Source organism: Limanda limanda, chromosome 3 (genome assembly GCF_963576545.1).
Source record: "Limanda limanda chromosome 3, fLimLim1.1, whole genome shotgun sequence".
Lineage (NCBI taxonomy): Eukaryota > Metazoa > Chordata > Actinopteri > Pleuronectiformes > Pleuronectidae > Limanda > Limanda limanda.
The window spans coordinates 25193762-25207892 of NC_083638.1; the positions used below are offsets into that span (position 1 = coordinate 25193762).

Here is a 14131-nt window from a genome sequence, read left to right on the forward strand (position 1 = left end):
CAATTTGGTTCAAACAGCCACTTTAAAGTTGATTCTGAAACATATATTCATCGATCATGTGTGTTTTGGTTGAATTCGAGGCCAGCATATGACTGAAACATCATGGAAGATTATCATCTGCACTGCAAGGTAATCACATTATTAAACCCAATCACAATCTGTGTGTCAAAATGACAAGAGCAGCATTTTTATTTACCTCGCATGTTCTAAATCTTTGCAAATAAACTGATTTATAGGGCAGAGGAAAGCATTGTGGGGATCTGATTTGGAGGCAATGAGTGACAGCTGGGGAAAAACTGATTGGACACTGAAAGAAATGGAAAGGGAGGGACCTCTACTGTGAGCATGAGTCATCACTCTCCACCCCCACCCCCCCAAACTGCCGGTTTTTGTCTTGCAGGTTGGAGATTTACTGAGCTACATTTTCTTTGCAGGAAACATTCAATTTCACATTAAACTGAACGCAGACCATAACAAGCAAATTATAGTGAGTGATATCATGAGTCAAATCTGCAGGAGGTTTACAACAAAGGTCCAGTAGGTGCTTAAAATCTATTTACAGTTAGTACTAACATATCCTGAACATAAACAGATTACACATGTATCACCTTTTCATTCATCATTCTGTGTAGACACAGTTAGACTAGGATACATTTTCAAAATGTTACTGGAACAGGATTTAATGCCTTGAAATCCATGAAAATTACAACTTCCTTATCTGTAAAGGAGATTTTTCAGAAGTGGCTCAAGGATACTGCAAAGACTTCAGCCTCACCTCTGTGCTTTGTAGCTGTGGGAGGCAGCCATTCATGATAATTGAATTTATGTTTCCCACAGTCAAACAGGTTAGTTTGGGGTTGAAAACAATGGGAAGAGGGTTGCTGTGTGTGAAATCCTCATTATTTTTGATTGGTCCATTCAACTCAATTGCCAGAAGTGAGATGGTGCAGAAGGAATTCATATTGTTAATATTATTTGACTATTAACAAAAACAAAAATATCATTATTCTTTCACTTTGAGAGTTATATGGCTCTAGAGCATTGACAAAATTATTGCCGCAATAATGTCGTCATCCACTAAACATTGCGTTTTGCTTTTGTATGGGTTTGCGACCTTCACTGTGCAGAATGATGCATGTGCACTAGAATGTTGTTTTCACATTCATCTGCTGAAGGCAAAACGTTTCTCTGTGCTCACCTTAAATCTGAGTTCAACACATGCAGGAAAGCATACACTTTTATGGCATTACTACTGGTGTGGAAGCCAATCACAGTTCAGCAGTCAGCCTACAAGTGTGAGGTGGAAACAAACATTTACTGTGCACACAGACTGAGAATTAACATTTCAGTGAAGTACAATACATCTCGTTTTCAGCAGTGACATTTTAGAAACAAAACTTTGTTTAATAATTAGAAATTCAAAATTAAGGACATAGAAGAGATGGCTGTGCGATTAGGAATTTTACTAGTGTAATTGTGCTTTCTGTGGATTAATCAGATATAAATCATTACTCCAAGCAGAGTATTATATGTCTGGAGGGGATCTTCAAGACGACCATTACGCTTCGCGCATCACAAATAAATTTCCCTTGATGCCAGCAAGTAACCTGGATGAATACTAAAGAAAGTGCAGGAAAGCGGTCTTGTCATTAGGACAACAAGCATGGTCAGCACATGATATGTACCAAAACGCTGCTATCAGCCATGCGCTGAAGTCCAGGAATTTTGTACCGGACAATTTACATAACTTTTCCCCCCAGCATTTTAATAAATAATAATAAAATGTCTCGCAAATGTCAGAGTGAGCCCATGTGAGAACACAGCAGGAGAAGTCATATCAAGCAAGTGGATGTGATAATCTCTTAAACCTGACAGACGCAAAAGTGAAAAATACAAAAATAATAGAAATATCTTGGGATCAATATGAGGTGCCAAACATGAATAAGAAGCCGACGTAGATGTCAACTTGGAAAGACAAGAAGATTCGAGAAAGGACTGACGCTGGAGTCACGTGATCTCTGCAGCTGAACTTAAACATCATGTTATTCCTCCTGCATGATAAGACGTCATTCCTAACCTCCGAACATTTTCCTGTTTCTGTTCCTGTCTCATCTTGACAACATCCTGCTGAGTTCTTCATATGTAAAAGGCAAGCATCAGAAAATGTCCAGACCAAGAGTTCATGTCTGCAAATGGCTTTAATTTTTGTGTAATCCTGACAATGGTGGAGTCTTGACGTAAGCTATTATAGATAAATACAAATTCGGATACAGTCCCATTTCCTAGCATCAAAGACTGTCAGTTGTTGCGAAAAGCTAAGACTTTCACATTTGCTCCCTGAATAAGCATTTACTGATTTGTACCTTGACTTCTTTCAAATGTAAATGGTGCGCACTGCGAGCATCAATAGACACAACATGCTTCAACGTTTAGACTTGAAATGACGTACAACAATATTATGTAGTTCAAGAATAAATAATGGGCTGCTATTTTGGCATATATATTGTGGTTGTTAACATATTGTTGAAAGGAAACAGAGAAATGTCAAAAGGCTATTTCTTTGTTTTAACAGGAAACACGAAATAAGGTCAAATATGATGCAGTAGATCTACTCAAAATGATTACGTGCTTCATTGGTGCCTGCTCTGAAAGATTTCTCTTAAGTGTGACATTACTGTCAATACAGTGCACCAAGGAAACAATACAAACTATATAAAGCCAAAGAGGAAACGGACGTGAAACTGAAAAGAGGGGGTGGAATCATCTAACTATATTCACAAAATGTAAAGAAGCAACAGAAAGGAAGGTTTTCTCTCCTGAAGGTGAATTTCATGGTACTAAAGGAAGACAAAAGAAGAACAGGGCCAAGTCCATTAAGGAGTGCAAAAAGGAGTCAAGCTAAATGAAGGCCTTGTGGTGGAAGGCATGGTAATAGGGATAAGACATCTCAAGGCATTTACGAAGATGCTTCCAGTAGTTTGAAGACTGGGTTGACAACACAATATGCAATGAAAGGAACTGGGGAATGGGGTGGGGGCATTGGAGAGGTCTTGGGGGAGGGGGGAGGCTCAGAGGGAGGCTTTGTAGCACAGCGTTATGTGCTGATTTTTGATAGAGTTGCCCTTAGACTGTACATGACGGGCACCATCATCAGTCCACCACTGTTTTGGATTTACAGTACAGGACGCAGAGGTACTGTTAAGGCCAAAGAGTATAGAGCAGTTATAGCTACAGAAAGAGAGTACAACTGTTTTCTGTAAACCACATCTAGAATTGTTTTATAATTTGCTTACTGACTGCCTCGGCGACAACAGATGGCCATAAACTATCAGTCAAAATTGCCCTTTAGTTTCACTTCATTATTCATTCTGACATCATGATCACGTTAGCAGTTTCCGATTTGTGAGGAAGAATTATTACCGTAACCAATTTATAGCAAATGATTTCACTTACAGTCAAAGTGGAAGCTGTGGTTGGTGGAACGATCACAAATGTCTTGTGGACTAAGGAAATATATTATTTAAAACCTGCATAGGTGCGTCTCGTCTGCTCCTTTTGTCCAGCCCTAAGCTTAAGGTGCTAGAACAGACTATAATTTGTAAAGTTGGAAGTAAGTACAGGTTAGATGTAGAGCAGACCATGGATTTTTATCCATTTGGCACAAAATTGAACACAGATCTGTGAGTGTAAATATAATTGTGCTGTAAATCCCAAACAAAACCAATGTGGGCAGAAATACATAATCATGTGCAACTGTTCCAAACCAGCAAGGTAGCAGAAAGCAGCCATTAATCAGTAAACACACAAAGCAGTCCTCTCCCCTCTTCCTCAATTATGAATGTTATTCAAGCACATCTGGCCACCGAAGCATTAAAGTGCCCATATTTTGGCAATTTAATTTTAAATTGGGGGTCTAATATGATCGGTCAACCTGGAGGTAAAGACGGTGTAGGAACAATGAGAGGGAAGCAAGAAAACTTGTTATTTGTTAAGGTCAGCAGTGCCATGGAGTGTCGAGCGGACATGCTCTTCCCTGCCAAATTAATCTGGAAACAGAGAAGGAGAGGAGTGGGGGCACCCCAGCTGAGAGCAACAGAACTTCTTCTGGTTGCTGCTGAGAATATAAATAATGTTGGCTATACACATAAGGTCAGTGCAACTTACTTTTATTAGCAAAGGTGCAACAGCCGTTACAGCAAAAGTAAATTAGGTGCAGGTACATTAGCTGAGGAAGATCAGTCAGAGGATCCATTGCACCTGTTAAGGACTAGACCTTTAGTTTCAATTGGCCTATGATTACAGAAAAACAACAATCAAAATCCACTTCTTCTCGTCAATCAGGTAAAAGGTAGAACAATTCCATTTGTTACTGGTGTGACTGTGAACCCAGTGCTCTTTGATACTGATTTGTTGGTATTTGCCCCGACTTATATGACACTGCACAGAAGCCGACTGTGTGCTGGCTGTGTTTACAATAAGATAGTCTGTTCTAACACATATAAGTGTGGCTAGGCTCTTACAATAAATAGTGATAAAGCAAAATGAGATCACTGTTAAACTATTTTTCATGCAAGAGAGGAAGCCTGTCTATAACAAATCCTTTATCACTTCAAAGTACACAAATGCCCCCGTTAATGCTAAGGACACCAACATATCTAAGCATGATAAATCACCTTTTCTGCTTTAAGCTCATTGTCATAGTTAAATGATGGGAAAAATATAAACATATATATATATATATACTTATATACATACATATGTATAAAATATTAAAATGGTTCCTTAACAGTAATGAGTAAAAATTGGATTAAGTGATAGATGTTTTGTTATATAATTATTCTGAACATATTCAAAAGAAAGACCACCCAGATAATGTGTTGCAGGAATGAGTCATCTCAATCTAGCCGTCCACAGGGCATGTATCTGATTAGCATACCCACACTCACACCGGGATCAGATGTAAATATTGCAATGAGGCCTCCTGTAATAGTATCAATTGAGGATCAAGGAGCCGTTCCACTTTATTTTAACCAAGTTTGGCAACATTGGACGCCTGTGAGCATAGTGATATGACTTCAATGATTGTTATTTAAGCGACAGTATGTAACTTCTGCAGCCGTCTCTGCAGCCACATGTGGTAATTTATTGGGTTCTGAATCTGAGCAATTAAGCGGTTTTCCGGTCAGAAAGAAAACAGATAATCAATCGCTTCACCAAACAGACTGACTGGCTCCCAACAGCACATTTTCCTCATGATCCCAGGCTACATGAACCTGAAGAGCTGTTGCCATAACAAATACACCAAACTGCTTTTGCAAACCGTGGTATTTTAAAGGTTCCCTCACTGAATATTGGAGATGAACACTGATCTTAAGAAAGTCTTTTTTGCAGCAAAGGGCCCGGTCGGAACCAGGCCTGTAAACACTGCTTGATGACTCAAGCCATATGCTGGGCGCCTGTGGTACAAGGTGAGCAAGCAGGTGCCACACTTTTAAGTCTTTTTGACAAATCTTCAGTTTGGCTTAACTCTTAAACTTGCTGGACCTCATTCTGGCAATTTAAGCGATTGACTATTATTTAGTTAGGGACTTCTAATGCAAGATCGTACCTGCTCACCAAAGGTATGAAGAGCAAGAACAGGTGTTTGGGGCATGAAGTGAGAAAATTAAGAGGTCCATTCTCAATATTCCAGGTAAGTGTATCATCAAAATGATTATGAGGCTGCTATTTAAGTAAAAAAGTTGAATAATGTTGCTTTGAATCTAAATGAAACTAAAACTTTCAGTTATAGCTGTAAATACCAGCACATTCTCCCCCCCTCCACAATAGCATGAACTGTTACTTGATGATATGTGGATGCATCAGTTGTAAAAGGAGCTCTCTCTATCTCCTTTGCTGTCTCACCCTCTCTCACACTCAGTCAATGGTTTTGTGGCAAATTCAATCAAACATTAATAAAGTGCAACATTTGAGAAATTATTTACTTTTAGAGGGGCACAGAAACTTTATTGAACCATATACTGTGCTGTGAGGTGTGAGATACAGCTTTGTCTGCAATACAGTTAAACTGAATGGTGAGTCCATGTAGGTTGGCGGGTTGGCACCTGCTCAGGTAGGCACAGGAAAGCTCGCTATGTTTTTTTAAGTTGTAGCTTAAGTGAACCTGAGGCTGGAGAATGTGTAAGATAAAAGAGCTAAAACAACTCTACGGGACAGGGTGGTGAAGCACCCGCAGAGGAGTTGTCTGCTCAGCAAGGCTGAACGATTTGGCGCTCTGTAGACCGAGGCACCCCATTTGGCTAATGAAGTCCCAGACTGTCTTCACACCACACCCCCACCCACCGCTCCACTATGAAATGTTCTACTCATGAAAGTAATGAGGCAGGGAGGGAGAAAGACTCTTCTGGCCACTGATAACCTCAGACTAAACTTGCAACCTTACGAGACAAGGGCCTAATATCTGGCCGTCAATCAGCCCCAGCATCCCTGGCTGGAGTGTTTAATTACAAGGATCAATTATTTACCAGCCTCCTCTTTCACTACTCAGTGCTCCCAAAAAAGGAGTGTAAAGAAAAAAAAAGAAAACTTTGGCATGACCCAGAAGAAGTTGTTGGGGCAAATTTAGCACAGAGAAAACACAATGATGCTTGTTCAGGATAATATGCACAGTGTTTACATTCTGTATATGAGATATACAACAACTTCTACATGTATTGTCAGATCAACTTACACAAAATGTTGTTTTAAAGCTTATATAACTTTCTAAAATTAAAAAAATCTTATTTTAGTAACAAAATATACTACTATACATTGTTAATAAAAATAAGTAAAATAATTCCTGACATATTAATAATGAGAAACATTAATATATAACACAACCATAAATTATTTATAAATTGTCTGTCTTAACAACGCTGATTCTTTACAAAGGATGCAGCAATAACATCTTCAGGATGCAACTTTTGTGACTTCCTGTAATTCCCATCTACTCCTACAGCCATTTCTAGACTTCAGCTGCATGTGCCATACAGCAACTGCAAGGCTTTTAACTAATTTGAAGAGACAAGATCATATTACACCTTTGCTTGTACTCACAGCAGCGCTTCACCTGGCTGACGCTGGGAATGTAAGGTAACTCAGACAAAGTCACACAGTAAGGATCTTTTATCTGAAATTGAGTACATGTACAAATGCAGCAGCCCACTTGATGACGAAGAAAATTGTCTGCTTTAACAATAGATGTGTAACCAATTTTATAATATGCTTCTAAATTGTCTCAGACAAGAATACTTTACACTCACTGTCAAAAATGTACTAGACCTGGGCAGTAAAACAATTTAAATTGTAATTATTGCAATAAAACTATAATCAATAGCGATATAACAAAGGTGCGATATATATTTAGTTTTGATATATTTGATATATATAGTCCTATCCAGAAAACCTCCATACTCTATATTCAACAAACCCACATTCAATGTAAAAATGAGAGATTAAACAGATGGTAACTGCTTAAGTCCTTCATGTCAGACTGCTGCACACCACCTTTCCTACTCTATGTTCCATCTTGCATCTAAAAATGCAAAAAGAGAAATAAGACATTGAGAAGTAGCAGCTGGTGGAGGGTTCTGTGGTCATCTATCCATAGCACCGAGTTCCTCTTCAAGTGTCCGGATTGCAGGCGGCCAAATAAACCCAAATAACAGGGCAAGTGAAAAATGCAGCACTCGTCCACTGCTGTGGTTCAGGGCTTTAACAAGCTACAACACCTTTGATTTGTGGTTCGTCTGTTCTGCTGTATTTTTTGTGTTACATTTCTGTTGTCATCATGAGTCAAACCAGGTTCATGCTATTTATGATGCGCAAGCTCAACACTCATGGCCACCTGCTCTCTCTCTCTCTCTCTCATAAGCTGGCATTAATAGTTCTGTAACTTTTCCTTACTTTTATTTACACTTTAGGTTATTAACTCTGTCGTTGCCTTTGAATTGGTAAAGAATATCAGCTTTTAATATTCATGTTGCATATAAATATACATTCACACGTCATATATATATATATATATTCACACATAGAAACAGAAAAGACAGAAAACAATACCGACTGTGAATTACGTATGTGGACATTTATGAGATTGGCCCAATGCCATGGCTGATGCTCACATTTCTGAAACTATACTTGAATTCTTAATTATGAAACAATGTCAAAATAACAAACTCTATCTCCCAGTTTATTTGTAATTGTTTGTAAGGAATAATAAATCTGCTTTTGTGCCAGCAAATGTCAGTGGTCCCTCTCTACATTGCCTGACATAAAAAGTACATGGTGTCATATGTAACTATCTACTTGCCTGCTCAAAAATAACTTGACTGTTTAAAGGCTGAGATTGATACAAAAGGAGGTTTAACATTTATGGCCTCATTAATTCCACAAGGGGGAGTGTGTTGAGACTGAAAAGTAAGTGTAGGCAGCTTGTTTCTACTTCTACAGCAGCACAGGGTTTCTCCCCTGGACTATCAGCTGATGGCTCATTAATCTATTCTAGAGGAGGTCCCCTGCTCAAGCAGTCTGCACCAGTGAAGGATTCCTCGTGCTTCTTCCTGAGAGTGACTATTACTGAGTTTAAGAGGAGGTTTCATAAAAGCATTATAACATTATTATATAAACAGGTTCACCTGGCTTTTAAAGGGTGTGGGGGAGGGCACTTGATTGGTTAATTGCATGGTACACCCAAAGGTAGCGCACCCACAGCGCATGTGAAAAACAGACAATAGACACACAGCTGATCTGCAGCGCGGTGACCGCCAGTGACTCAAGAGAGTTCGGGGATGGACAGTGAAGACTGCGAGATCGACCGGTAGATCACGATCGACGGGTTTGCGTCCACTGCTATAGAAGAAACTATGGTGGCCTTCAGGTTCTCTTGAGACAGTGTTTGGTTTGTCTATTCTGGGCTACAGTAGAAACATGGTGAACTCTGGAGAAGAAGAAGCACCCCCCCATGTAGATGTAAAGGGCCCATTCTAAAACGAAAACCACGATTCTTTGTGTAAGATGATTATAAACAAATGAGAAAATGTAGTTATTATAAATATTGTATCCACATATACTGATGTATATGCATTGGACCTTTAAGCATTGTAAAAAAGCATGTTGGTTGTAAAAGTATCAAAATATATTATGGGCTACCAGTTCAAATTGCCTACCTGCAAACACATTTACAGCCAGCTGTCCTGTGTGGGAGGCAGCAGGACACCGAAAGGCTCCATTTACACACTTTAGTTTAACTGCAGTATTTGCTCTGACACCCATCATCGCTTAAGTACTCCATTCATAAGTACTCTGCTTCAGCTGACAAGAGCGATTACATATTGATGATTATTTTAGCCATTCATACTACTAATATCACTGCCCTCAGTGATTATAGTGGACATTTGTCTGATATTAGGGAAGGGTTTCCTCTTCACAGCAGTGACACAAACACTTCACCACCACATACTTGCCTGTGTCAGAGAGTTATGTCAGACTGCAGATTTCTAATTGCCTGACTAAGACTGACAGAGCATTTAGCTGTCCCTACAGCTTACAGATCATGTGGCTGTCCCTTCAGAGTTATCAATTAGTCATATGATTGTGTAACATGACAACTTTCAAGAACCACTAATATCTTTGTCATGTTGCTGTGGCTATAAAATAATCAGTGAAACTGCAAAAATATGTATCACATAAATAAATAAATCAACAGATATGACTAAAAACATCTGAATGTAATCAGATAACATTTCCACAGAACGTCAACTGATTGTGTGCAACAGCATGAACTGCACAAAAAAGGAAAATCTATCAAACTGTTTTTTAATAGCATCTGATTGGCAAGCTGTCTTGGGACAGTTGGCAAATGGGCGGGCAGCGGAGGAGTTTAGAGGTGCTAAAGTTCAGGCAGGAGCGATGCAGCACCCTGTGTACTGCCAACAGACTTACAGTGGCGCAATTCCTGACTAAGTTGTTGACCCATGGCCCCCACCTGCCTTGACTATGCATTATATTGGAGGGGGGCATCACTTCCTCTCCTATGCTGCCTGCCACACCAGAAGGCTTTTGACTCATGCCCATCTGTCCTCATAGTACATACATTAAGGGAAAGCCAAGATGCTGGCACCCTGTACAATTTTTACCTCTTTGCCTTTATAACGAATCATTATATAGTGTGTGAAGTGATTTTTTTACCTTAGAAACTAACATCTTAGTAAACACATCAAGGATCAGTAAAGTAGTTATTTCCACTTCCAGTACATTATCTTCAAATTGCAATTAGAGGATTAATACTACATCAATTTAAATTTACTTCTTACCATTGGCCTTTTTAAAAAAAATGATTACACATATCATTAAGCTCACGCTTTTATCCAAAGCGACTTACAATGAGTGCATTCAACCATGAGGGTACAAACTCAAAACAGCAAGAATCATGTAAGTATTGAGCTGTATCGACATGTATGACACTGGTAGGTGTTCAATAAATTCTGACACACATTAGATGGACAGGACGTACGAAACATCTCTCAGTATGAGTTTGCATGTCTATGCCATTACCACGGCAACCAAGGCAGACCAGATCACAATGCCTGAAATACAAATACAAAGTAATCGCTTGCAAATATCAGTGTGGACAGTGTGAGGGATTCATTTTAGTCACACATCAAATTTGCCAGTCTAAACATATTCTAAGAACTTTTTTTCCATTTAATACATTATATTGTCGATAATGCTAATAAGGAGGAGGTAAAATTATACCATTGATTTTGTTTGAATACTTTCACATGACACAGATTTGGTCTGAATAAATGTCATTTGAACAGACTTAAACTTTCCTAAAGCCAGCGAAAATAGGCAAAGTTGCAAACGTACCTGACCAGGTTGGATGTCTAAGTAATGAAGCACCTCTTTGAGCATAACAGGCGTGTGAGGGGGCTTTTCAGAGGAAGGAGAAGACAGTTCTTCAGATCTGTCATTGTGACCAGGACCAGATGATGCAGCACCTGTAGAAGAGTGCAGGCTTAATTTCCATGACCTCCACGATCTCCACACAGCCAGACGGGTTTTCCGTAACACTGGGTTGGAGCGCAGAAACATGTGGGAAATCATGGTCCTTACAATGATCTATGAAGGAAATAAAATGAATGTCATTGAGTGTTAATACTGATTACAAGGCGTGGGAAATAGTAATACTGCAGAATATGGGTAGTGTTTTTAAGCAAGATGGTGATGGAGTCAAGTAGCAGGTGATTACAGATCCTATTAAGTTTTAATGATGTTATCTGGTTTACTGGTCAGATGAAGTAAGGCTGTGAGTGCTGTGCAAATATATTTTAATTGTACAAAGCAGATGGTTTCTACCTGGGGATTCTCAATCAAAACAAGAGAACATCGCTGCTTTAAGCCGGTTCAAAACCCTCTTAAGGGTTGCACCCATTACAAAATACCTATCTCTGGATCATATGCCGCGTCACCACCACAACTACAATAGGAGAAAGTCATTATTTGGCTGATTCGTTTAACATAGTACGTGAACAATACCACCCGCACCATGCACCAACGTCAGCCACATGGTTGAAAAGGTATTCAGGTGTTTCCTGGCAACCATATGTATTGAAATGGGGGCTCAGTTAAGATGCATGATTCCAACAAAATAGAATTTTGTTCAGAAGCTGAAGGCACAAACACGTTTGCTCACGACATCGGTAAACACAGTGGAAATGTTTAATGGCAGCAGAGCAACACAGTATTTGGATAGGTGGCAATATTATACTGGGTGCAGATGTGTAACTGCTGTCAGATTGCTGGCCAGAGTGACAGTTCAGGAACCAAATCAACTTTTTACATTCATACACGTAAATAAAACATGACATCTTGAAGGTGAGGTGGGATTATATCTAACCAGAAGAACACTCAAGAAATAATAATATGACATTTATCGTGATCAGTATTAATATCAACAGATATGAACAGGGTTGGGGTAATAATTTATTTTTTTGGCCACATCACCAAGCCATAGTTTTGTTGTTATCATCACTTTCATCACTTAATAATCTTTTTGAGATTAGTGATGTATGTTATTTACCTTAATTGTCATACGAGTAGAACCTAATTGTTTTCTCATGATAATTATGTTTGATAAATATGTTGTTTTCTTTACCAGAGCAATGCGTTGAGTGAATAAATTAAGTGGATAATAATAAATAATATCCATCTATTTTAAGGTGGTATGTTGTCCAAGGGCCTGAGATAGTAGCAACGCCCACATGTCCTCTCATTGCCATAGCTACATATCTGCTAGCCATGAAGCTAGGTGTGGGTAGGAGGTTAGCATGACTTTACAGCCCTGGGTTGTTGCTGGCTTGTGTAATTTAACCAAACGCGTGACATCACGCTATGCTGACATATTTGATAACACTACAGCAGATTAGCTAACCTACCTACCATGCTACACAAACACACACACCAGAGCTAGCATGGAGCAGCTGTACACAAATGGACGTGTGGAGCAACACATGCACATGACATTGTGTTAGCAAGTGCGAACATTAGGTTTCTTACCCTGACTCGTGACAGTGTGTGGTGGCTGTAACGGTATTTATGAGCAGTGGCATTTTAACACACACTTGTTAGCATAGTTAGCTAGCTAGCTTCCCTCACTAACAATGTGGAGCAAAGCAGCACACTAGTTTACCCTTAAGGACGATTAACCCGGGTTAACTGTGCCGGGCAACCGGGTGTTCACCTCGGGGAAGTCGGCTGGAGCTTACCGTAGTGGACCTGGGGGGCGTAGCTCCGCCCACCAGCGCGAGCAGCATGGCAGCCGCGTCACCGTGACCACGCCCCGTGACCAGCGGCTCGCAGCCAATCAGCTGCCTCGGAAGAAGAGGGCTTGTTTTTTGAATTTGTTGGCGCTTGCCGTGTTCGCCATGACGCTGTGTCCGAGTTGCTAGCGTCTGTTTTGTGTTTTTAATGCGAACACACACTCGTTGTTTTTCACCATTGAATATTACCGAGGCGATGAAACGGGAGATAACGGCTGCTGGTAAAGAGGTAAGTCGTGTATCCGTGTAACACTCAAAAACCACAGTGTAGCCGACAGGAACACAACAGTGCTAACTCACCGTTGGACATTGTATGAGGGCTAAGCTAGCAGGCGTTAGCCGACCCTGCCACCACGGTAACACATCCACCATTTATTTTCCATATCGCTGTTTTACTCGACTTGACAACTTTATATCCTCCACAGCAGCTTTGTGTTGGTCTTCCCTGAATTGTTGTAATGTTCACACAGAGCCACATTCGCCGTTTCTATTCATATCCATATAATGCTAAGTTTCCATTGCTTTGTATTGTGATACTTTCTCTAAATATAGCATGGAATTGTTGGTGTGTTTCAAACTTTTGTTTGTTGAATGCATGTGGCGTCAATGTGCTTTGACATTGTTGGGCTGCACAACAAAGATTTGTGATGACACCGTGAAGCTGGGCTCCATATTCAATTGCTTCGCCTTTTAAAAAAAACGTTGTATTGCATCGATCAAGTATTTACCCTGTGCTAATAGGTTAAATGGCACTTTTAAACAGAATTTTTTTTGCTCCTGTCAAGGTTGTGCTTTAAAAAAAATCTTCTTCATGTGCAGGGAATGACAGACATTTGATAAACAGCAAAATATTTCTCAAATCTGAGGTAGATCCCGCCCGGTTAAATCTCCACACTGTGCTTGCACTATTCATACACATTATATAGACATTTGTTATGTTTCTATTGATGAAAATTAAGTCACAGTAATGATTATTGTTGTTTTATTGCCCTACTACATGATCATGTTTATCTGTTACATTGACTACCAGGTTGTGAGGAAAGGCATAGATAGATTTTATATGATTATTTAGTTTTAAGTTGAGTTGAGTTTTGAGCCAACTGAGATGAGAAATCAATCTCTGTTTACTCTTTAATCTAAGTGAAATTTCGGATGAGATAAACTGCCTCCAAGCTGCTATAACGTTAGTGCTTTAGTTTCCCTGTAATGAGTAGAAATTAAGCTTGAGAATCATCGTTGCAGAAATATAAACACATAAACATTGCACTCCC

General features: G+C 39.6%; 1 protein-coding gene across 3 annotated transcripts in view; it reads right to left on the bottom strand.

Annotated features, from left to right (window-relative positions):
- The window catches only part of mettl15 (methyltransferase 15, mitochondrial 12S rRNA N4-cytidine), a 44860-nt gene extending 32064 nt beyond the window's left edge, over nt 1-12796 (bottom strand). For 2 of the 3 annotated variants that reach the window (XM_061068211.1, XM_061068213.1), the window contains exons 1-2: nt 12731-12796; nt 10909-11160 (exon numbers count right to left, since the gene is read on the bottom strand). In XM_061068211.1, the coding sequence (XP_060924194.1) occupies nt 10909-11145 (237 nt within the window). In that variant the 5' untranslated portion in view covers nt 11146-11160; nt 12731-12796. Of the gene's footprint in view, nt 1-10908; nt 11161-12597 lie in introns of all 3 variants that reach the window. The other variant, XM_061068212.1, reaches the window with a different exon arrangement.
- Nucleotides 12797-14131: the final 1335 nt, after the last annotated feature.